This window comes from Nannospalax galili, unplaced genomic scaffold, assembly GCF_000622305.1.
Source record: "Nannospalax galili isolate Female #2095 unplaced genomic scaffold, S.galili_v1.0 scaffold280, whole genome shotgun sequence".
NCBI classification, from domain to species: Eukaryota; Metazoa; Chordata; class Mammalia; order Rodentia; family Spalacidae; genus Nannospalax; species Nannospalax galili.
In genome coordinates, this window is record NW_008347808.1 from 6,376,517 (window position 1) to 6,401,158 (window position 24,642).

The 24,642-nt window shown below is 42.8% G+C and overlaps 1 protein-coding gene across 7 annotated transcripts in view; it reads left to right on the forward strand.

The window, feature by feature from the left end:
* Window positions 1-24,642, forward strand: part of Dlg3 (discs large MAGUK scaffold protein 3) — a 60,065-nt gene that overhangs the window by 18,168 nt on the left and 17,255 nt on the right. For all 7 annotated transcript variants that reach the window (XM_008844393.3, XM_008844395.3, XM_017800938.2 and 4 more), the window contains one exon: window positions 15,855-15,969. In XM_008844393.3, the coding sequence (XP_008842615.1) occupies window positions 15,855-15,969 (115 nt within the window). The remainder of the gene's footprint in view (window positions 1-15,854; window positions 15,970-24,642) is intronic.

Below are 24,642 nucleotides of genomic sequence, written 5' to 3' on the forward strand. Positions count from 1 at the left end.
CATATATTAATATAGTATATATTGTATATTTCATGCATCATGAAATTTCTTTTTCCTTCTTTCTTTCTTTCTTTCTTTCTTTTTTTTTCTTTCTTTCTTTCATGCATTCGAGATAGGATTGCATTATACAGCCTTGTGCGGACCAGGCTGGCTTCTGCCTTCTGAGTGCTGGGATGCCACCATACTTGGGGTGTCTGTATCTTTTGAAAATGAGATTACTAGATTGAAGCAGTTTTTGTATTTTTTCTCTTATCTTAACCCATGTAATGAATATTTTCCCAGGCCATTATGTGTTAATTTGAAAAAAATTGTTTATTTTTATTTATTTAGTTATTTATTTTGGTCTTTTTGAGACAGGGTCTCCCTATAGCCACAGCTGGCCTGGAACTCACATGTAGACCAGGCTGAACTTGAACTCAGAGATATGCCTCCTCTGCCTCCCTGGTGCTGGGATTAAAGGCGTGGCCAGTTTGGGGGGGGATGCTTTTAATACTTAAGAAATATTTTACCGTGTGTGTGCAATAATTCAGATAACCGTTCTCCTCTTTTTTTGTCTCTTTTTTTTGAGACATGGTCTCCCTGTAGCCCCAGCTGTCCTGGAACTCACTATGTAGACCAGGCTGGCCTCAAACTCACAAAGATCCACCTGCCTCTGCCTCCCCAACTGCTGGGATCAAAGGCGTGTGCCACCACACCCGGCTTGCTTTTGATACATTTTTTTTTCAAATTCTTCTTTACTGCCACTGACTATAAGGTTTTATTTTTCTTTCAAGATTCTCACTAACATGTAGTAATTTTATTTATTCATTTTTATTCTTTGGCAGTTTCACACTTGTATATAATGAATTTCAGTCTTTTCACCTCTCATTACCCTCTCTTATTCCCCTTCTCTGTCCTGCTGAACCCCTTCTTCCAACAAGTTCCTCTCCTATTTTCATGTCTTTTTTTTTTTTTTTTTTTTTTGTATGTGCGACCCACCGTGTTTAATTAGGGCTGCTTTTGTGAACATGGGTGAGAGGCTATTTACTGGAGTATGGGCAACTTACCAGTGGCTACACCTCTAATGAAAGTAACACCCTTCCCCAAGTCACCATAAATTGACAATAATCTCTCATGGAGGGCTGGGACCTCCTGAGGTGAGCCCTTCCCCCTACCATGATGAAATGTTGATGGCCCCAATCTTGTGCAGGTCTCTTAACCACAGTGCAGTGAGTTCATGAGTGCAATGGCCATGTTATGTTCAAATATGCCATTTTGCAACATACTCCCCATCCTCTAGCTCTTTCATTCTTTCTGCCCCCTCTTCTTTGATGTCCCAAGCCTTGCAGGGATGACGTAGATAGATGTCCCATTTAGGATCGAACACACTATCATCCCTTATGAGTCTCTGCATTAACTGCCACCTGCTGCAGTAAGAAGCTTCTCTGATGTAGGCTGAGGGCAGCACTAATCTATGGCTCTAAACAAGTTATTTAGAAGGCAGTTTGATTACATGTCCATTTAGCAAAATGATAGTCATGATTCCTACTGGGCCTATGATCTCCCTAGCCACCAGCTCTTGACCAGCTTTACAGTACCAGGCATGAATTCCCTCTTGTGGAGTGGGCCTCAAATCCAATCAGAAACCAGTTTAGTTATCCCCATAACATTCATGCCATTATCACAGTTAATGGACATATCATGCCAAGGTGGTCATTATTGTAGCTCACAGGTTCACAGCTGGGCAAAACTGTTGGTGACATTTCCCCCCAGAGGCTTACATAGCACCTTCCAGCATTATGAAAGCTAGCCAGCTGGGAGGAAGCTTCCAGGTCAGCTCCAGCTTGATTACTCTATGTCCTGTGACCAAAGTGGATGGTGTCTTCAGCAGTAGGATCTTACCATCAAATTCTGGTAAGCAACCACGAGCAATGACAATAGCCTGTATTGTTTGAGGGGCCTTTGGGACCTTCCTGGCCAAAAACTCGTGGGAGGTATTCCACACTGGCACTATTTTTTTTTTTTATTTGGCAACCTGTGGCTTCTGGGAGGAGCATACTCCCCTGTGCAGGATATCTCCAGTGTCCCCAAATGTCCTTCAGTGCAGGTCCATCCACTGAGCCCACCAAGAGTTCCTTTTATATTATTTTTATTTTGTGTGTATGAGTGTTTTGCCTGCATGTTTGTAAGTGTACCACAGAGGTGAGAAGAGGGCATCAGATCCCCTGGAACTGGAGTAACAGATAGTTGTTAGCAGACATGTGGGTGCTAGAAACCAAACCTGAGTCCTCTGCAAGAGTAGGCAGTGCTCTTAACTGCTGAGCCATTGCCCAAGCCCTCCTCCCATAGCTTTTTCATACATCCAGAGTGTTGGTTATCTCTCTCTCCATTCCCTCGTCTACCTCAGCCCCCTCCCTACTGAAACTTCTACCCCTTTCCATTTTCATATCCCCTAGGTTCTACCATCCTCCCTCATTTTAAGGCCTTTCTCCTCACTTTCCCTCTAATGGCCCCTTTCTATCTTCCTGTTCTTCCCATGCACCTGGAGTCATTTTTAAGAGCTTCTGTATATTTGTTAGGTAAAAAATACTATTTGATTTGTATTTCTTTTGTTAATAATAGAATAACAGAATTGAGCCAGGTGTGGTTGTGCATACCTATAATCCCAGCACTCAAGAGGTTCAAAGTCAGCCTGAACTACATAGTTAGATCATGTCTCAAAAACCAAGTGCCACAGCTGGGCGTGGTGGCATATATCTTTAATTCCACTTGGGAGGCACACCTCTGAGTTCTAGTCAGCTTGGTCTACATAGTGAGTTCCAGACCAACTGGGGCTTTAGGGAAGCATTGTCAAAAACAAAAAACAAAAAATAAAAAAACAACACAAGTACCAGGGGTGCAACTCAGTGTCAAGGCACTTGGCTCTCATCTGTAATGTTCTGGGTTTGATCACCAGTGCTGGAAAATAAGACAAAAACATATGATGGAATTGATATTTTGTGTTTGTAATTGATGTTTTGTTGTTATTTTGCCATTTATCCACAGAGTAGCTAGCCTGGAACTCCCTATGTAGCCTAGGCTGGCCTCATGCTTATGGGCCAACTGTCTCAGCCTCCTGAGTACTAAGATTGTAAATTGTACAAGCCATACCTCTGGGTATTGTCCTGTTCCTCTTACCCACTGCCTGTTTAAACCCTTTCCTCATTTCCCTGTTGGGGTGTGTTCAGCTCTTCTTAGTGATGAAAGTTTAATAACATAGAATATTAAGTCTTTGTTAAAATATATCAGAAAGACTTTTATAATTTGCCTTTTTGTTGTTTAACACTGGGAATTAAAACCTAAGGCCTCACATAGGCTAGGCAAACTCTTTACCACTGAGCTATGCCCCTGGACCTTTTTGTTTTTTTGAGACAGGATCTTGCTGTCTAGAATAGGCAGGCCTTGAACTCAACCATTCTGCCTCAGCCTCCCCAAAGTGCTGGGCTTACAAGTATACCCAGTAGTCTTTTAGTATTTTCTTTTGTGTATTTTGTTTCTGCTGGGAGGTTTCAAAGGGCCTTCCCTATCCTGAGATGACTGGATACCCACTGGTGTTTTAGTCCAGTTATCAAATGTTTTTATTTCATATTTCAAACCTTAAGTTGCCCAAAATTTACTTATTATGTAAGGAAGGGTGCTAACTTAATTTCTACTCCAAATGCTAACAAATTACTTCAATACCATTCATTAAATAATCCTTCATGTCCCTACCATCTTGAAGTTATACCTTTATTAGAAACAGAATTATTTTATACATACATAATTTGGATTTTGGGCTTCTATGCTGTGATATTTTACTCAGGGATCAGCTATCTCTGAAAAGTGACCACAGATACTTTGCCAACTATAAAATAGAGGAGTCTTTCTCTAGGTCTGTTTTTCTGGGCTCTTTCTACAGAAACTTGACCTAAAAGAGATTCAATTGCTACTCCTGTAAGATTGCAGAGAGTTTGATTCTGTGGGAGTGCTACTGTGAAAGGTATTTTGAATCTAGATTGTTGACCTGGTAAAATATAGAAATTGGTTATATTGGCTCAAATTGGCACGCTTCATCATAAGCTGTGTGCATTTTGGTCATTATGTTGTAGCATCACCATCAAGGTGGAAAAGAGTGTTCTGCAAATGCCTATTCAATGCTGAGAGCAGGGTAATTTTATAATCTGTCTTTATTCTCAGGTTTTCTGCATGATGCATTTTGTCTTGGGGTAGCCTTTATGTATGCTTTGACTTGTGGGTTAAAGGATCCAAATGCTTTATTAATCTTTCATTGGAACATGCTACATGTAATTTCCTTTGAAATTTTCTTTGAAATACGGAGAAAGCCCTATTTGAAGCTTTTACCCTGATCTGCTGTGTGAAATGGAATAAGTGAGAAGGCCCAATGTGAATACTTGTTCTTAGCTTAATGGACCTGAGAGCAAGAGACTTGCATTTTATTCATTTCAGAACAGGTGACTGAATGCAACCAAAGTGTAGAGAGCACAGCACCTCTACCTGGATAGCTAGTTCTCCCTGCATCCCCACTAAGCTCTTAGGGAAACAGAAACACCCAGTTAGTAGGGATCAGCTTGAAATTTTTTATGGCATGCTGACCTAGCACTCCTCATTTTCTGTTTCCAGTACCCTTCCTTCATGATACTATCTGAGCCTAGCTAAGAGTGTCTATGGCTGAGGAAGCACATTGTGACAGTGCAGGGACCAGAATAAGGACATCCAGTTTTCTGTTCAGGGTTAGTCATAATTTTGAGCCATTGTTTTAACAGGTAGAGCTGAAATTATTTTCCCTTAAGCAATATTTGCCCATATTTGCCAGTTGCTTACATAGCCTTAATATTTTTGCAATTTATATTGATTGATTTGCTGTTTTTCTGGTTGAGAGTTTGGGGTTATTTGTAGAGTTTTAGATTTTGTTCAATTCAGTAAATTAGATTAGGCTAGTCTCAGATTTGATTCCTTATAAACCTCATTGATGTTTCTTGAAATCATAATGTTAGAATTACAAGAGACTTTCAAAACCATCTAGTTTTAGAAGTTATTTTTTAAGTAGTGGACCCATAATTAGAAATGAACCCAGGTAGTAGGCTTCTTAACCATTTTGACAGAGGCAAGTTTGTGATTCCAAGAACTGTACTATTTGGTAGTTCATCTGCTCTGCACTGATGGGCTTCTTTCCTTGTCATATTGAGATAGGTATCACACTGTAGTCCAGACTGGCCTGGAACTCACCATGTAGGATAGCCTTGAAATTGCAGCAATCCTCCCGCCTTGGCTTCCTGAGTTCTGAGATTAGTTGCGTGCCACCATGCCACTAACAGGCATCTTGATGGATTTATTTTACTTTCAGCTCCATTCATTTCTTTTGAAGACATGAGCTGCAGTGTGATAGACGCTTGTAATTCACACACATCCCAAGGGTTTATACTCTAAAGGCAACTATAGAAAGGTAAAAGCAATTTCCACTCATCAAAATTTGTGCCTCTCTTCCGAGCTTGTAACTTTATCTCTACCAGTATTCTGTAATTTTTCACAATTGATGACTCCTTTAAGCCTCAGGGTAGCTCAACAATGGCAAATGAAGACTGTGAGTTTGAGATGAGAACGCTGCACTTCCATAAGAACTGATGAAACTTTTGGGGTAGCTGTTGATTTATTTTGAGTGTATAGCCAACCAAAATCCGACATAGTTATCAGGCATGCCTTCTCTACTCAGTGTTTTTGTGGGACCTCAAGGTCAGGCAGTTACAGGTTTTATTTTATTTCATTCTTATTTGCATCTTCTGGTTGTTCCTGTCATAATCTCCATGTCTGAAGTCTGTCATCCACTTGTCTCAGCATCCTTGTTACTTCCAAATTTGATAGGCATAGTTTTTGTTCTGTTTTGTGTCTTGTCCTTTTTATGTCTTCACCTGAATCCCCGGAAACCTCCAGTGATCCATATATCCATGCAGATATGTGCCCTCTGTGGCTGCCATTTGTTTCTTGTCTGTGAATTTTCCTGCCTTTAATCAAATAGGATCAAACAAGTTAATGATAGGTTGAGAAACTAATCACCTTTCAGCTTTTCCAAATTCATGTCAAATGCCATTTTTCATTCTTAGAAGACTCATTTTTCTGACTTTCGGAAGGTCAATGGATTTAGGAGGAAGTTGGAGAGGAAATGAGCTTGTGGGCTGGGTGTGTCCAGTTTGCAGTCCTTTGGTACATCATGGGGCTGTTAACTATATCTTGAAGCCTCTGACATGTCAGTGTTTTGCAGAAGTGGTTTGTGGTTTTGTTGGCCAGTCTTTGGCATGTCTGAGTGGGTAGAAGGAGAAAGTACATATTGTTTTTTCTTGTATTTGTTCCTGAGGAGCTAGAATTTGAAAATTCAGGTTTTTCCTGTTAGATTTTCATATTGAGTTACCATTTTGAATAACAAGGATGCAGATTATCACACTAAACTTTGAGAAGAAAATAAGGGAGCTATAAGCTTATTAAAGGTAATGGCATCATAAATTCTGGACACTGGATATTTGTTTATTTATTCATTTATCTGCACTGGAGATTGAACCCAGGCACTCAAGAATGCTCACCAAGCATTTTATTTCTGAGCCACAACCCCAGCAAGGGCACTAGATTTTAAAAGGGCCAGGAGAGAGAGGGTCTGGAAACCATATTAGATTTAAAAAAATGTTTAGGTAATAACAATATTTTACGAGACAAGAGATAAAGTATTTTGAGGATATGATGGCTGATAATATCCTGCCTCTTCCTAGTCTCTCAGGAAACATTCCAAGTTGCTTTTGATTCTTTGTCACTCACATCCAATTAAATGCCAAATTTGATCCCTTCTAACTCCAACATGCTTCTTTTTTCTTTCTTTCCTTTTGTTTGTTTGTTTGTTTAAGATAGGGTCTTCCTGTAGCCCCAGCTGGCCTGGAACTCTCTATGTAGACCATGCTGGCCTCAATATCAGAGTTCTGCCTGCCTCTGCCTCTGGAGTGCTGAGATTAAAGGTGTGCACCGCCTTGCCTGGCCCTAACATGTTTCTTTTATTATTATTGCTTTTTTTTTTACAATATTTTATTATTTTTATTTTATGTATATGAGTGTATTGTCTGCATGTGTGTAAGTGCACCCGTGTTGTGCAGTGCCCGGAGAGGTCAGAAGAGGGCTTCAGATCTCCTGGAACTGGAGTTACAGACAGTTGTTACCCACCATGTGGGTGATGGGAATGGAACCTAGGTTCTCTGTAAGAGCGATCAGTGCTTTTAACCACTGAGCCATCTCTCCAGCCCCCCAACATGTTTCTTGTTTCTTCCTCTTTATATATCTTCATTGTCCCATAGGATATCAGCTTCTGAAATTAAAGTTTGTGCTGATAGAATAGCTTCTTAGTCTGTGTATCCCTGTCTTCCTGTCTATATTGCACTCCCAGAATAATTTTTCCCTAAACCTAGTTTCACTATTTTATTATTATTTTTTATTTTATGTATATGAGTATATTGCTTGCATGTTTATAAATGCACCCATGTTGTGTAGTTCCTGCAGAGGTCAGAGGAGGGTGTTGGATCCTCCAGAACTGGAATTATGAATGGTTGTTAGCCGCCATGTGGGTGCTGGGAACTGAACCCAGGTACTCTGCAAGAGTAGCCAATGTTCTTAACCTGTCTTTACCTCCAAAGTGATGGGATTGCAGGAATACCAGCCCTCCTTAAAATTGTTCAGTGACCTCTTCTTATTAATTGTAGGATACCTGCAAGTATCCTTTCAGTACCCAAAGGCTTTATATGATTGGATCCCCTGCCTGTCTCTTAGTGTGATCTGCCAGCAGCCTCTTTCTTTCTTGTGTTCTGTTCTGTGCATTAAAAAAATATTTAATGTGTGTAAGTGTTTTGCATGCATGTACATAAAATCACAACGTGCATGCCTCTTGCCTGAGGAGGCCAGAGGAGGGTGTCAGATCCCCTGGAACTGGAGTTAAGGATAGGTGTGCTGCGTGGGTGCTGAGAAACAAACCCAGGTCCTCTGGAAGAGTAGTAAGTGCTTTTAACCATTGAACCATCTCTCCATAGCCCCTGTGAGTCCTGTACATTGTATACTGTCATATAATACTGTTCCTTCTGTCTGGGATGCTTTTTTCACACATATACAGTGCACGTGTGTGCACATGCGCACGCACAGACACACACACAGACACAGACACACACTCCTTTGGATTTAAGTATCACTTCCCCCAGGAAAACTTCGCTGAGCTCCCCATCCCTCCCAGTACATTGGGTCACCCTGTCAGGATCTCCCTTGGTATTTTTCTTCATTGCAATTTTAACAGTAGTAATTGAAATTGTAATTAAATAGCTGTTAATCTGAGTGTGATTTCTAGAGACTGGGTTACTGGTATATTCTCAGCAACTAACACAGTGACTGGCACACAGTAGATACTTGGGAAACATTTGAATAAATACAAATATTATAAAATGAATAAAGCTTCTGCAGTAATGAAAAAAATGGGGTTGAAGGACATAAAGGTGTTCTGTTTCCAACAGTGGAAAAAATTGAAGGAGCAGAGAATAACAAAAGTGAATGAATTGTGTTCAAGGGTCCCAGACTAGGGAGCTCGAAAGGATTTGTGTAATGAGAAACCAGTAGATAGGTAGGTAGAATGGCTGTAGTAGTCCTTGAATACTTGCTTGAAATAATTAAGGTAAAATTCTTTAGTTGCTTTTGAGTTATTCGTACTTGGATGAGGCAGTCTAGAAACTGGTTTTATGGAGGCTGAATAAGGATCTCAGCTAGGTAAGAGTTTGGAAAGTAGGGGCACAAGATCAGTTAGCATAATAGAACAGTGGCGCAGAGAAGAAATGACACAATGTGACCGAAATCAAGGCAAGGAAGGGGTGGGGGCAGAGATAAAATAGTTATGATGTTGGTATGGTGACACATATCTATAGTTCCAACTGTTCAGGAGGCTGAGGTGGGAGGACCACTTGACAAGCCCAGGATTTTCAGATAGAGTGAGGCCTGGTCATTAAAGAAAAGTAAAAGAATCCAGAGAAAATGAAGAGGCTAGATCAACAGAAAGGCAATAGCAGTGAAAGCAAGAGATGGATTGAGGAAGAAATTAGGAAGAAAGAGGCGAACTTGAGGAAACACACTGGTTGCACACAGGAAAAGAGGGGATGCCATTTATCATAATTGGAAGTTTTAGCATGAGGAATGAAAGAAAGTCTTGGGTTTCAAATGGGAGAAGGCAAAGTGGTTGGTTAATCTCAGGGCTTCATGCATGGTCAGGTCTAGCCCTAGATGCTTATAGAGGTAGGTAGTTGAAACCAAGAATGAAATAGCAGTACCCTGAGAAATACTGTGAGGAAGACTAGTGGCCTGAGGCTTAAAGCTGGAGTACCAGCACCTGCACTGCCAGCAGAACAGCCCTGTCCATGCTTGTGCAGAAAACATTTTAGCTCCTGTTTGTCTTTATTCATTCCATACTAGGTCTTAGCTAAAAGGACAGAAGTGGTTATCTGTTCCAGAATAAAATCTTGGCTTTGCTTTTGCATAACTAAAAGGCTCATTAAAGTCCATTCCTCAAACAAAAGATCAATCTGCCCTCAAAGGTAAATTCTGCAGAAACCAAAAAGCTTCTGAAAGCTTCCAAATAACATTTTATTCTCATAGCCAGAAAGACTTCGGAATGGTTTCAGAATTTTGAGGTTCCATTTGGTAGTGACAATCAGAAATTCTAACTTTGTTTTTCAGGGCTGGGATGGAACCCGGGACCTCCTGCATGCTAGGCAGATGGTCTACCACTGAGCTATATCCTCAGCCTCATGATTTATTTTAATGTGTATTAATTGTGTATTTGACTCTGCAAATACACTTTCAGAAGTCTATGCTGTAGGCATGTTCACACAGATATATGATGCAGCACTGATTACAGTTTTAAAATTATAGGCTGGGTGTGGTGGTGTACACCTGTAATCCCAACAGTCAAGGGGATGAGGCAGAAGGATTGCTACGAGTTTAAGTCCAGCCTGTGCTGTATAACAAGACCGTGTCTCAGCAAAACAAAACAAAATAAATAATTTAAATGTACATTGACCAGGATATGACTGAATAAATACATTTTGGTCCACACATAACACAGAATGCTATGTAGCCCTTAATAAGAATGTGGTCTTAATGTTGTGTACTGACAGGAGTGGGTCTCTCTGACCTGTCAGAGAATGAAAACCATGTAACGTGTATGGATCTGTGTGAGTCGTGAACACATGTACGTAAAATATGCATGGAAGTAAGCCTGGAAGGATACAGACTAAAAATACTCACAGTGGTTACTTCTGGATAGTGGAAGGGGAAATGATACAGAAATGTCAAAAAAAGAAAATTACAACTTTTTTTAAACTCAAGGGTTGGGGATATGGCTTAAGTGGTAGAGCGCCTGTCTAGCATGCATGAGGTCCTGGGTTTGACACCCCCCCCCCCAGTGCTGCAATTTCTTTAGAAATCATCGGAAAGATGATCCAGAGTGGAATCACAGGGTGGTGCTTTGGAGCTCCTCAGAGCAGTGCTGCCTTCTGACCTCTTCATGCCTAGTCCAAGCAGAGGGTCTCAGAGGTCTCTCCCTCCCTCCTAAGGTATTGATTAACACTGAAAATACATTACTTTAAAATATTTTATTTGTTATTTTATTTTATTTTTCTTTTAATTTTATTTATTATTTTTATGTGTATGTGTGTATTGCCTGCATGTAGGTAAGTGCACCCATGTCATGCAATGCCCATGGAAGACAGAAGAGACTGTCAGATCCCCTGGAACTGTAGTTATGGACAGTTGTTATGTGGGTGCTGGGATTCGAACCCGAGTCTTCTGTAAGAACAACCAGTGTTCTTAACCACTGAGCCATCTCTCCAGCCCCATTTTGTAGTTTTTTTAAAAAGTATAAACTCATCAGCTTTTTTTCTCAGGTACACTGGGCGATGACTTCTTTGAATTTAGTGTTCCCGCAGGATTTGCTATTGTCAAATTTTATTTTGGGAGCTTTCCAATCTCTTGCCCTCCCTTCCCTTTGAAACTTTCTCCAGGATCTTTGTCGTGCCTTTTCTCAGAACAAACCCAAACTGAATTCTGTAAGTGCAGACCAGCAGTTTCAAGCTTGATGGGCAATCAGTCACCTAGGTGCTTGTTGAAGGCAAGCTGGGCTCTGTTCAGTAGTCTGATTTAATATGTCAGGGGCTGGGTAAGGGGTGTTTCCAGAATTCTGATCTTTAAAAGGCATGCCATGGTCCCTAAGAAATGCTCTTTCTGTATTTCTGGTTGTGCCTCTTCTGGCTTCTCTCTCACTCTCTTTCTGTGTGATTAGCTGTTGGTAAAAGAGAAGAAGGAAGCAAGGGGTGACTCATCGTGGATATATCTTTGTGGGTCACAAATGGTTGGGTTCATCTGAATGGGAAAAATGAATAAAGTGCAATTTAATAGACTTGCGTTTGTAGTAAATAGGTGGTGCTTCTTTAAAGTAGCCTATTTGAAGTGGGCCCTCTCAGTTGGAAGGCTGGTCAAGTGGCTTCCTACGCAGTGACTTGGGCCTAAGAGGTGCCATCCAAATGATGACTACTTTTCTGGTAAGTGGAGGGGAAGGAAAAATCTTGTGAAGTCTCAAAATTCAGATTTTTTTTTTAAAGAGAAGCTTTTGTCCTAGGGAAATGATACTTCTAATATTAAGATGAATTACTGTCCTAAGTCCATTCCACATACTTTTTTGTTGGAATGATTTTTTTCTTCTTTGTTGCATACAAAATCTATTAACTGGTCTGGGATATAGCTTAATGGGAAAGGGCTTGCCTAGCATGCTGCAGGCCTTGAGTTCTATCCCCAGCATTGCAAATCTGTTAACCAGATGCCCATTGTGGGTTACTAACATCCCAAAAGGGTGTTTAAGAATGTAAGCCTCAGTTGCTCCCAACAATTAACCTCTAGAACCAAAGTCTGTGGGAGTACTTCTTACCCACCTTTGAAAACCTTCTTGGAAGCTGGCAGTCATCAGTTAAACAAACCATTAGCTCTATTAGTTTTATAACAGACCCTTCCACTTGGACACAGTTTTCTAAATTGTTCCTCATTTGCTCAACAATCATTTAGTACAGGCTACTCTGTACCTAGTGGACATTAGATAACTGTACAAATAGAAGCCGGAAACTGATAAGGAACTCGAAGGGGTTCATCTGAATAAGAAACATGAATAAAACACTATATATAACAAACTCCTTAAAGCTATAGCTTTGTTCCCTTTCTGTAGTCTATTTTAATTGGGCCCTCTGGCCCAGAATTATCAACCTTGGATTTGGAGCTTTGAGGAAATGGTGGTTTGGTGGTTGTTTTTAAAGGATTTTTTAAAGCAACTAAGTTACTAAGCACTTGCTGTGACCTGCTGCTGAGTTAGAGGTCAGTGGGCAAGTCAGCTCTAAAGGGGGCAACATGTAAGCAAGTTTCAAGAGGGGAAAAAAGCTTCTGGATAGGTTGGATGTAATTTTGGTTTTGTTTTGTTTCGTTTTTTTAATATTTTATTTTTATTATTATTTTTATTTTATGTGTACAAATGTACTTCCCGCATGTATGTGCATGCACCCGTGTCGTGCAGTGCCGCAGAGATCAGAAGAGAGCTTCAGGTTCCCTTGGAACTGGAATTAAGGATGGCTCGTAGCCTCCATGTGGGTGCTGGGAATCAAACCCAGATCTTCTGCAAGAGTAGTCAGTGCTTTTAACCACTGAGCCATCTCTCCAGCCTCAGAAAAAGGAATTATTATCCCAATCAGGTATGGTGACTCCCAAAGTAAGCAAGGACATAAGCATCTACCAACACAAGTCCTGGACCTCTGTGTGGTGCACAGAGAACAAGAAGGTCCGACATCACGTCAGTAAAATAACCACCATCCTCACCGGGACACTAGAGTTAGCAGCACCTTGCTATCAGTCTGGCGGAAATGACACCATCCTTCATTTAGGAAAGGGACTCTTGCCTGTCGGATGCTTTTAATTCTGACACAAAGCTTCAAAATGCCACCTTTCCTGGAAGGAAGCAAATTGTGAGTGTATAGCTGTTGGAGGGCTCAATTATCATGTTTGCCCCCACAATTAGAAAATGACTCCCACTAATCGGGTAATTGTGTACCTAAGTGTCCAATTAGTGTGAGCAAATTGAAAGCGTGATCTCTGAAGTCAACCTGCATGTAAAACATGTGTTCATTAAATCTGTCACTGAATGTCAATCACAAGGACAGCCAGTCACAGTCACCTCTTTCTGGGTGAATCCTTTTAGTCCGCCACGTGGGTGCTGGGAATCGAACCTGGGTCCTCTGCAAGAGCAGTCAGTGCTCTTAACCGCTGAGCCATCTCTCCAGCCCCAGGTTTTGTTTTACTATTTAATTTTTTTGAGGTACGTTCTTACTATGTAGCGATGAGTGGCCTGGAACTCACTGTGTAGACCGTGCTGCCTTCAGACTCTCAGAGATCTGCCTGCCTTTGCCTCCAGAGTGCTGGAATTAAAGGTATGCACTACCACACTGGGCAGATTGGATACGGTTTTGTTGTGGGTTTTAGAGTTGTGTTGTGTTATGTTGTGTTGAGACAGGGTCTTACTCAGTATTCCCAGTTGGTCTGGAACTTTAGAGCCTTTTGCCTCAGCCTCCCAAGTGCTGTGATTACAGGTGTGAGCTACCACACTGGACTTGTTCTAGGCTCTGTGTATAGTTCTTTCATTCATTGTTCCTGAGAAAGGATTACCTGGTCAAATATCTTGTGGCACATTTCTTCCTTTAGTGAGTGAGCTGGAAGGAGGGCCTGGAGGGAAGGAGCTAGAAATGATCCCTGATCAGGGTCATAGGCCAAGCCCTGGGGTGGGGCAGTGCCTGGTCTCTCTAAGCGGCCCAGACCTTCTATGACAAGTCAGTCACCACCCTCTACATTTAGATTAGGACACCTTATTGATACTGATGTGTTGCCTTATAACTCTCAGAACAAGGACATTGTCCAACTCTTCCCCTTCCCCCAGCATTTAATGGGTAAGTCAGTGACTCAACTGCTTCCTCCAGGATTGTAGGGATAGGAGTAGGTAATGAGGACAAATCACCATAACACCCTGTGCGTGATGAATGAAAGAACACATGGATTTAGCCAGTTGGCTTCATTGATACTACAGTGAAAGAAAAAAAAAAAACTTTGTTGAGAAGAGGGTATTTGCACAACTTCTAACTCCACTCCCTCGCCCCTAGGCTTCTTAGCATTTCCCTTTTGACCCAGCTTAAGGTCAGGTTGCTTTGCCCAGGGAGCTGAGGGAGGTGAGAGGAGGGCAGGTGTTGGAGCAGGTGTGTTGTTTTCTCCCACAGAGTTGTACAGCCTAGGCAGGATGCTTCTTGCCAGCCCCTCTGTGGTGCATGAAAATGCTTTTGTGGAATTTTTTTCTCTTGGAAGTGTCTGGGCTTTTCTTTTTCTTTCTTTTTTTTTTTTTTGTCTTTTTGAGACAGGGTCTCCCTGTAGCCCCAGCTGACCTGGAACTCACTATTGTAGACCAGGCTGGCCTTGAACTCACAGAGATTCGCCTGCCTTTGCCTCTGGAGTGCTGGGATTAAAGGCGTGCGCCACCATGCCCGGCATGTCTGGGCTTTTTAAAGCAGTTGCCCAACCTTTTTCTTCTAGTATAAATTTTGACTGCCTTTAAAGTCAGCTTGTCAGTGACATATGCCTGTCTCCTGCCATATCTACATCCTGTGTCTCTGCTCTACCCCATTTTATGCAGTAATTATAGAGCTGAAAAATGTTGTGTGATGTTATCTCTGTGTGTGGTAAGTATGAATATTGTATTTTAAACATACTAGGAGAATGTCATAGCAAAGCCGGGTGTAGTGGTTTAATCCCAGCGCTTGGGAGCAGAGGCAGGCGGATCTCCAAATTCGATGCGAGCCTGGTCTACATAGTAAGTTCCAAGCCAGCCCAGAGCTACAGAGTGAGACCCTGCTTCAAAAAATTATATGTCTAGAGTTAATATTCCTTTGTCAGATTTCCTTAAATTGAGCCAAAACATATGGCTGGGTTTCCAGACTAAGAAGTCACTGTTGGCCTGTGCGAATAGTCTCAGGGCTACAAGACTGGGCAGGGAGTAGTGGTCTGGTCCCTTGACTCTGTAGAGGTGAGGAATGTAGGTTCTAGGCTTGGGGGAGTTTATGTTTTAATGTGTAATTGTTACTGAAGCCAAAAAGGTTGTTAGGGAAGTAACTCAGGAGAGACTTAGATTTAATGCTCCTTAAATGATTATAGTTTGTTTCTTTTTTAGACTTTGTACTGGGATCCACTATCTTCCCCACTAAAAAAAAAAGTCATCCTGGGAAAATTGTCCTCCTTACCTAACAATGATTGAACAGCCTCTGGTCCCTTCCAGCCCCCTGCCCTGTGTCTCAGGGCCATCTGGTCTCCACAGCCCGCTTTTTGGGAAAGTCTCCTTGCCCATCTGCTCTCCTTGGGCCTTAGTGCCTGCTCTAAAGATTTAGAAAGGCTGCCCCAAACCTCTTTCCAGTTGTTATTTTTTTAAGGGTCACGGAGATTTTGAGGCAGATAAAAGCTGTTTTCCTTTGACGTGTCCAAATGCCAAGTCCTTTTCCAGGTGCTTTCTTTCCTTTTATTAGCTGTGGGGAGGATCGGTCTGTCTTTCTCAGCTTGTGGGGAGGGACTCGGCTTATCAAAGCAAAGATTCCGCCAGCCTGGGCTGCTTTGAAGCCAAGTGTCCTCCTGGCTTTTGGCCTCTGGCGTGCTGTCCTGGGGAGCTCCTTGGGTTCATTTTTTTCCTGTCTTTTCCCTTGTCTCCCCAACAGAATATAGTCGCTTTGAATCCAAGATACATGACTTGAGAGAACAGATGATGAACAGCAGCATGAGTTCTGGGTCTGGGTCCCTCCGAACCAGTGAGAAGAGGTCCTTGTATGTCAGGTAAGTTGTCCCTCTGAGCTCCAGGCTCAGTGCTGGTTGAGGGCTGTTGGGCGTTGCTCAGCCCTTGTCTGACTGGTAGGGTGGGGAGTGTGTACTCCCTGCATGAAAATAGCACTTTGCACTGTATGCTCAGGTTGTGTATTTTATGGTCAGTGTATCTTCTCTTTTTGTGAGCTGGTTTCTTCCTTTTCGCTCATGAATGACTCAGTACGGGTAAATTTCAGTTTGCTCTAATTGTAAAAGACTGTTGGGTGATTGTTGCTAGTCAGCGTTCAAATAACACTTGAATGTTCAAAGTACATTGCTTGCAATCTGTGCTTTGAGGGGAAAACTTGGCACCCCCACATCCCCTTCTACATATGTATAATAGACATCCGGGTTTGTGTCTGAGCTTCCCAACTATCACAGTGTTCTGGTGCAGGGTCAGTTAAGAGACCAAAGAACTGACAGGTTGGTGCATTCTGGGTACTTCATTGTGACTCTTGCCTCCCCCCCCCCCGCCCCCAGCTCCATCGTCTGTTGTATGAGTCATGGGACAGGAGGGTGTATGTTCCCTAAGAAGGGAGAGACAGGGGACAGATTTTCACATCGCACTCTTACTGCTGAATGCTATTTGGTGATATAGTCCAAGGCTGAGCTTTTGGTGATATTGTTAAAGATTGAACTTCTGGCTCTCGAAGGGGTTAAAGTACAAACCTGCAGTTGGTGGAGTGATGGAGGAACACTGTGAACTTTTCTTAGCTTTCTTCCTGCCCTGGCTCTTGGGCAAAACTCCAACAGTCTGGTCACTGGTGCATTCTATCTCTCCAAGGTCAGAGGGCTTACAGAAAGTTGCTGGGATTACTCCCCAGAGCCAGAAGTAGTTCCTGGCCTATTTAATGCTTGCATGTAGGGTTGTCTCTACTGGTTGAACTTCTTCTGGTGGCCTCTGCTATTTGCTGGGGGTGGGGGGGGTGGGGGAGGGTAGTTGCCTGGTAACATGACAATTGCTGTGTCCTTGGGGTATGAAATGACGAGAGCTTACTGATGTCAATGCTAATTGCAGTTCTCACAGTGCTTCCTTTTCTCTCTCCACAGTTGGTAGTCCCTGACCCTTCTGCAGGGAGTCGGCCTGGGGAGCCCCTCTGTGCATCTGAGGCCTGCTAGAACCCTTTGAATTCTTTTCCAAAGTGAATCCTCCACTCATTGTGGGTGGAGAGCATTTACTGCTTTTGCCTCCTGCTGTCAGGGAAGAAGGGTAGAGAGAGTGGCAAGGTCCAGCCATCTTTCCAGTCTCCCTCCTGGTAAAGAAAGGCCTGTTGGCTGTCACTAAAGCCCATACTCAGGGTCTGCAGCCTAGCCAGTGGGCCACTGATAGGGAAACCAGAAACGTGCTGTCATCCCTGAAAGTGGGTAATACTTATGTGACTTGGTCAGGATTGTTCCGTTCCTGTGCTTCCAGCCCCCGCAGATGTGGCACTCCACTGTGCGTGGGAAGCTGTTCTTTAGGCAAGACAGTTTCTTCAGAGAGCTTTATTTTTAGATTTCTCCTCTCCGCCTATCCTTTGCTAGTGCTGTCCCTGCCAGGGCAGGGGAATTGGGCACTGGCTCTTGATCTGGAGCACCCTTCTGTGTCTCAGGCAAGGGATCCACTCAGCCTGACTCTGGGGAGGAAGGGAAAGACCAGGACTCCATTTCTAGTGAAGTCAATTTTATATAATCTGCCTTTAACCTTGTCTAGGTAACAACTGTGTCCTCTGAACATAGATATGGTTTAGAATAGGAACTGTTTGTGATCACTAGCCTCAACCAGAGGAAATAATGTTTTATGGTTATAGCCGTGAGCTGAGGCCCTTTTCTGGGCTAACCTCTATATCAGAATTTGGCTTGCTCCCCTCTGTTCCTGTTTTCAGGCTTTCCACTCTATTCTTGGTTCCATTTCTTCTGCATGTGAACATACTTGTTTCTTCCTTTTGTGTGTTTATATGTGTTGGGGTGGTGTTGGGGCTTCAACTCAGGGCCTCACCATGGCTTCACACATACTGGAAAAGCACTCTACCACTGAGCTATATTCTAGCCCTTTGTATTTATTTTTCTTTAAATTTGAAAATCAGTCTTAGTAAGTTGCCCAGGCTGGCCTTGAATAAATTCTGTAGCCCTATCATCCTTTCAACTTGTGATCCTCTTGCCTCAGCCTTTTGAGTATCTGAGATTATAGGCCTATACCACTAGTCCCAGCTTGTTTTTCCCATTCTTAAAAAAAAAAAAATTCCTTTGATACCAATAGTTCCTCACACCATTGCCATCTCTTTTCTTTTGCTAAATTCTGTGCTGGGAAATGCCCGTTCCCCAAAGAGTTAGTTGTATTGTGTGGGAAAAAAAACAAAAAAAAACAAAAACAAAAACAGGCCTTTTGTATAAATTGAGCAAACGCAGGCTTAACAGAGAAGAACAGGGTTCATTTTTTTTTTGCATGCGTGCATGCGTGCATGGAAGTGGACCTGAGGTCAGCCTCAGATGTCATTTCTCAGGAGCCGTCCACCTTGTGTTCTGAGACCTGGTCTATCCCTGGGACCTGGGGTTCACTGATTAGGCTAAGCTGGCTGGCGAGTCAGTGAGTCCTGTGAATTGTCTTGTCTCTTCCTCCCCAGCACTGGGATTCCAGGAATACACACCCATGTCTGGCATTTTTATGCAGGTACTAGGGATTGAACTTGGGTCCTTATGCTTACACAGCAAACACTTTACTAATTGAGGCATCTCCTGAGCCCCAAGAACAGGGTTCTTTACTGTTACTAGTGTTGTTCAGGAAACATACCAGGCAGTGTTGCCTCCTAAAAGTATGAACACAGGAGTATCATGTGCAGAAACCTGTATTACCGTTATGGCTGGGAAATGTTACAGGCATCCACATTCTCTGCTGCTACTTCTTCCATCACTTCTTCAGTGGCCTGACAGCATGTGAGCACCAGCTTTTCAGCAGCCCTGGAAGGCTCCAGAAGATGAGAAATCCAACTCTGTCAGGGAATAACAGTGACCTCTTGGCCATGAGATTTGGTGACTGGTTCATTGTTTCTCTGACACTGGTCTGACCTCTTCTTCACCTGTGTTTCTACAAGTTACCTGCCTACTTCTTTTTTTAAATATTTTACTTATTATTTTTATTTTATATGTATGAGTGTATTGCCTGCATATATGTGAGTGCTCCCGAGTCGTGCAATGCCATGGAGGTCAGAAGAGGGCTTCGGATTCCCCTGGAACTGGAGTTAAGGACGGTTCGTAGCCGCCATGTGGGTGCTAGGAATCGAACCCGGGTCCTCTGCAAGAGCAGTCAGTGCTCTTAACCGCTGATCCATCTCTCCAGCCCCCTGGCTACTTCTTTAAAGGCTCTTTGTCTACCTTGCTAACCATCTACTAACCATCTGGTACCCTCTCGTTAGCTCTGGCCCTGAAATGGCAATGCCGTTGATTTTTTTTTTGACAACTTGAAATCATATTGTTGTATAAATGATAACTCTGATCTCTTTACTGAACCTCAGACCTGCATATCAACAGCCTGATACACATATGCAAAAAATAAAGCTGCTCACCCCATGCCTCCGGGACTTAAAATGGACTCCTCTCCTTCCCTCCTCCCAGCTTTCCTTAAGTTAATTGCCTTACCTTATCATGTGGAAAAGGGATTAGACTTGTTCTGCCACCAAGGCATACTTCAGCTCAATGTAAAGAAGAATGTGCTCATAATAAATGCTATCTGAAATGGGATGGACTGCTTCCAGAGAGAATATATTTGATCTTTTGTCACTGGAGGGGTTACACAAGAGCCTGGGTAACCTTTTGCCCAGGTGTTGCAGAGGGCTGAAGCTAAGCAACAATATGGGCCTGATCTGTTCAGAAGCTTTCAGTAGTGCACTGGTGTCTTCAGGTTAAAGGGAACAAACATTTAGTGAACCGACATCTATCGTGCATCATGGTGTTTGTTAGTCTCTTTAAATGCTGTTTAAATAATGATATATATTATGATTCCCATTTTGTAGATGAGAAAACTGAGATAGATAGCTGAGGAATTCCCAAATTTGAATTTGAACCAGATTGCACTGACCATAAAGTATAATTTTTTGGCGTATCTTCAGCTTGCTGATCAATAGGAATTGGCTGGAGTGCTGGTAAAAATATATTCCTAAGCTCTTCTTCTAGAGAGTCAGGTCACCATGCCTGGTGAAATGCTTTCTTGTTTTTTTCTTTTTTTTCTTCTTCTTCTTGTTTGGTTCCCTACTCCCAGTACTCCTAGGGCCTCACACATGCTAAGCAAGTACTCTACCACTGGGCTATATTCTCAGCCCCCCCCCCCCGCCCTTTTTCCTTTATGAGACAGAGTCTCAAACTGTGTAACCCAAGCTGACCTTGATCTCATGATCCTCCCACCTCAGCATCCCAAGTAACTGGGATAGACCTGTGCCACCAGGTCTGGTACAAAATCCGTTTGTCTAACAATCTGAATGCTCACAAATGACCGCTTTATGCACTTCTAGCAGTGGAACAAGTGAATCATTATAGTTCTGTTACTTCTGTCTTGTGGAAAGCAGTTGAGTGCAGTCCTAAGAACTTGGGCAGGTTGCTGGGGTAGATTCACAGAAGCAGCAGCATGGTCCCTGCCCTTCTGCAGCTTGCCCTCCATTGGGAGGAAGTGAATATCCCTGGTGAAGGAAAGGCACCCTTTTCAGTTTGGGTTTTACCTCAAATTCTTTTTACTGCTGGTCCTTCTCACATTCTTCTTCCTTCCCCTTTGCATCTATGTCCATCTGTTGTTCATAGGTTTGCAAAGCTATTTTAAAGGAGGTAGCACCCCCTTACAGCTGCACAGAGGCCATAGCAGGTTAAACCCTAGGGAGCTTCAGCTATACTAACCATAGGGGTGGTGGGATTTTTGAAGAGGAGCAGGAGGAAAAAGGAAAGATAATAGTGTCTGGAAAATGAAAATTGACTTTCATTTGACTTTAAGCCACCAGGAACTTAACGAGAAAGGCCTTCTCATTCTACACCATTCTAGAATCATCTCTTATTGGATGAGCATGATGAGCAGAGCTCCTCTGTGTGCCCAGCCTAGGGCTTTGCTCTGCTGATGCAGTGTCCACTGGAAGAGACCACAGAAATCATCTCTTGCACCTCTGGCTGAGGTTAGAGGGGCTGAGTGTTTAATTCAGACCATTTGAATGTAAAGGCAGGGCATAGCTACTGGGTGGTGTAGAATCCCAGAAGTAACTTTGATTTAAAATCCAATAAATGAATGAATGAAAAAAATGAATGAATGAAAGACGTTGGTCTGTAAAGGTTGTCAACTGGTTCAATAGTGCAATTTTAGAAATAGCTTTTGAAAGTCTGTTCAGCCTCACATGGTTCATTCTTTGTATCCTCAGGACAACATTCTGGCAGTTTGGGAGTGCTGGCCTCCTGGCCTCCTTGCTGGCTACCTGCCAGTCTTCCCACTCCAAAAAGGAAATCGTATTGAGGCATCTGTAGTCTTGGGTCAGTGAAACAATGTCGGAAATATTGACTTGGTCATTAAAGAAGACTGGAGAGTGCTTCCTGTCAACAGCAGTGTGCTTTGTCCAGGGTAGTATTTGGTGAAGCCCTGCTAATAAGACAGTATTGGCAGGCTTTACTGCCTGACAGAATTTTGGGGGGGTGAGAATATTTTATTTATTTTTATAGGGCTGGGGATCAAATTGTGGTCTCACACATGCTAGGCAAGTGCTCTACCACTGAGCTGTACACCCAGGCCTAATAATACATATGGTAAAAAGCACCAATAAAGTATGTAAGTAGTCAGTGGTACCAGAGAGTGGAGCAGTTTCCTGCATCCGGGCATGCTGGGATTGCCTGTTCCCAAGCTCTAGTGTTGGTAATCATGCAGTTCATCCCATCATCTGTGAGGCTTGTGAGCCCAGATTGGTCACTTATTGTGTGTTGATTTGTCCTTGAATGTCTCTTCATAGTTGCCCTCTAGAGCTTGGAACTTTTCTTTTTAAAAATTTTTATTATTATTATTAACTTTTACAAAAACATTGTGGAGAATTGCATACATGCATATAAGGTGTTTTGATCAAATCCATGCCCACTCTCCACTCCCTCCCCTCCAACATTCCCCCCTCTGAAGAGGTAACCTAAAATCTTTTAAGGATTAGATACAAGCTCCCAAATGCTTTTGACATTTTTGGGTTGGCAACAGAGTATGTTGCTAACAGACCCAAGGACATTTTGACTTTTAGCCAAGAGGCTGGCTACATTTTTTTGGAGTCTTTATACCCTAACTGCCTAGCCAATTCCTACCTCCTATTCTTATCACGCCATCCTCTGAAGGGGTTACCCAAATTGCCAAAAGGGAATAGGGACGCTGACAGCTCTGGTTTCTTCCATGCTGAACAGGGACGCAGGGTGAGGCAATTGGAGTTCTTGTCTCTAAGGGGAAAAGAAAGTCCTCGACTGGTGAACAGGAGAAGTAAAGGCAAGAGTAATTAGCATTACAAGTTCTAGACAGGGAAATAGAAAAAAGTCAGAACAGGGCAATTTTCAAATGTTCATATGAGAGTTCATTGGGGTTTCTTGACAAGGGCTTCCAAAAGCATCCCTCTATTGGGTTCTTCCTCATTTTTCTTTTGTATTTTTATTTTATGTGTACGAGTGTACTGTATGTAAGTGCACTCATATTGTGCAGTGCCCACAGAGGTCAGAAGAGGGTGTCAGATCCCCTGGAACTGGAGTTACAGATGGTTTGTTAGCCGCCACATGGGTGGTGGGAACCGAACCAGAATCCTCTGCAAGAGCAGTCAATGTTCTTAACCACTGAGCAATCTCTCCAGCCCCAAGCCTAGAACTTTATGATAGACTAAGAAGGAAGTCCCTGACCTCTCCATGTAACTTTCTTCAAGGTGCGCTAGGAGACCTGACTGTCCACTAGCCACGCTTGCTATGACCCCAATGAGCCCCCCTTGGTGTCCACTTGAGAGCTTAGCTTTGGGATTTTATGCTGTTATTTGGAAACTGCTGGAAACTGTAATTTTCTACCAAAGTCAGGAGCTGATACGGAATTGCTACTTCTGGCTTTCTGTGCTTGTGTTAGACTAATAGGACAGTTAATCTGTCCTGGGCTGTTCAGTCTTCAAATCATATGCTCCCTTTATCCCCTGGCCAAAGGAAGAACATAATGCCTCCCTAGACCCCATCTCTAGTGGGAGGGAAACAGCAGACCACTGAAGGCTATAATATTAGGTATTATAATAATAATAATCTCAGGATATTAGGTAATATCCTGAGGGTATTCTGTGGAATAGCCTGAGCTCACCACCCTTCATGATCAGTCGGAACACTGCAATAAATAGAAAGTATTTTTAAAGTTTGCTATCAAATACCTGATGGATCAAGAAGGAAATTTGGAGTGGGCAGGGTCATAAAACAGGGAGAAACTCAGTCTGGACCACAGAGGATTTGCAGAAGGGAATGAGGGGATCAACACAGCTCAGCCCAGGCTAGACAGATGGTCCTCCACATGTCTGGAGGTAGGCACAATGGTGGGCCCTGAGGAAATAGTTTCTTCTTGCCTTTGAGGCTAGTAGTACTAAAATGTTCTTGTTTGCTCTGTGTTGAGAAACCTGCCTGACCAGTTCCCTCCATGGTAGTGGCATTTTCACTGCATTCCTGGCTAAGGTGCCACAGTGGCTGTGTCACTTGCTTATGAATTCTCTGGATCTTTTATACTCAAACCTCACAATTTAGGATCTGAACTACAAAGATTTTTGCTAGGTAATCTGTTCCTTTAGAGCTGATTATATATTTGCTTCCCCTCTTACAGAAAGGGGTCAGCTGAAATGAAGATTGGCAGAGTCCTGAGAACACGTGTTAACCCTGTGGGTGGGCACATGCATCTCTTTGGGGGTGTTTAAAAGGTCTCCTCTTAAGCAATATAGCTTCCAAGATGTCTGGGACCATTATCTCCTTAGGGAAGCCAAGCAGTGGCCTTGAATTCTGGTGTGGTGAAAACCAGTCTGGGACGTGAACCTGTACAGCCCTGGGAAGTTTTATCCTTCCTTGTGATGGTGGAAGAGCACTGAAGGCTTCTTTGTTGCATACTGTTAATTTTTTTCCCAGGCCCTACTGTTTAACTTCTCTTAAAAACAATTCAGTACTTTTCCAGTTTGACCTTGATGCTTGAAAACTTGTGGAAATACCCAGAGTCTGGCACTCCTGGCTTCTCAGATGCACAGCCATGGCTGAGGGGCTGAGAAGTCATCTGCTGTGTATAGGGAGCACAATGGCTGTGCACTAGGAAGTGGTAATATTTCTGGAAGCTTTGTCATTTCTCTCTCTTTTTCTTTTGGTCTTTTTGAGACAGGGTCTCCCTGTAGCCACAGCTGGCCTGGAATTCTCCATGTAGACCAGGCTGGAATTCTAATAAAAAGACAGGCTTCAGCTCCCTCTAAGAATCTCCTTGTTAGGTCTGTGGTGAGGAAGAACACCTTCCTCCAAGACATTTATGGCTCCTCCTCTCTAACTTAGGGAAGGCACTAATGAAGTCAAGGTGAATACTTGTCCCTTTTAAGCCAAACTGAGAAACTGTCCCAGAACCAAAGTCCACCGCATGCAGGACCCAAATGACACAGAACCATTTCAATTTCTGATTCAAAGAGACAGTAGGAA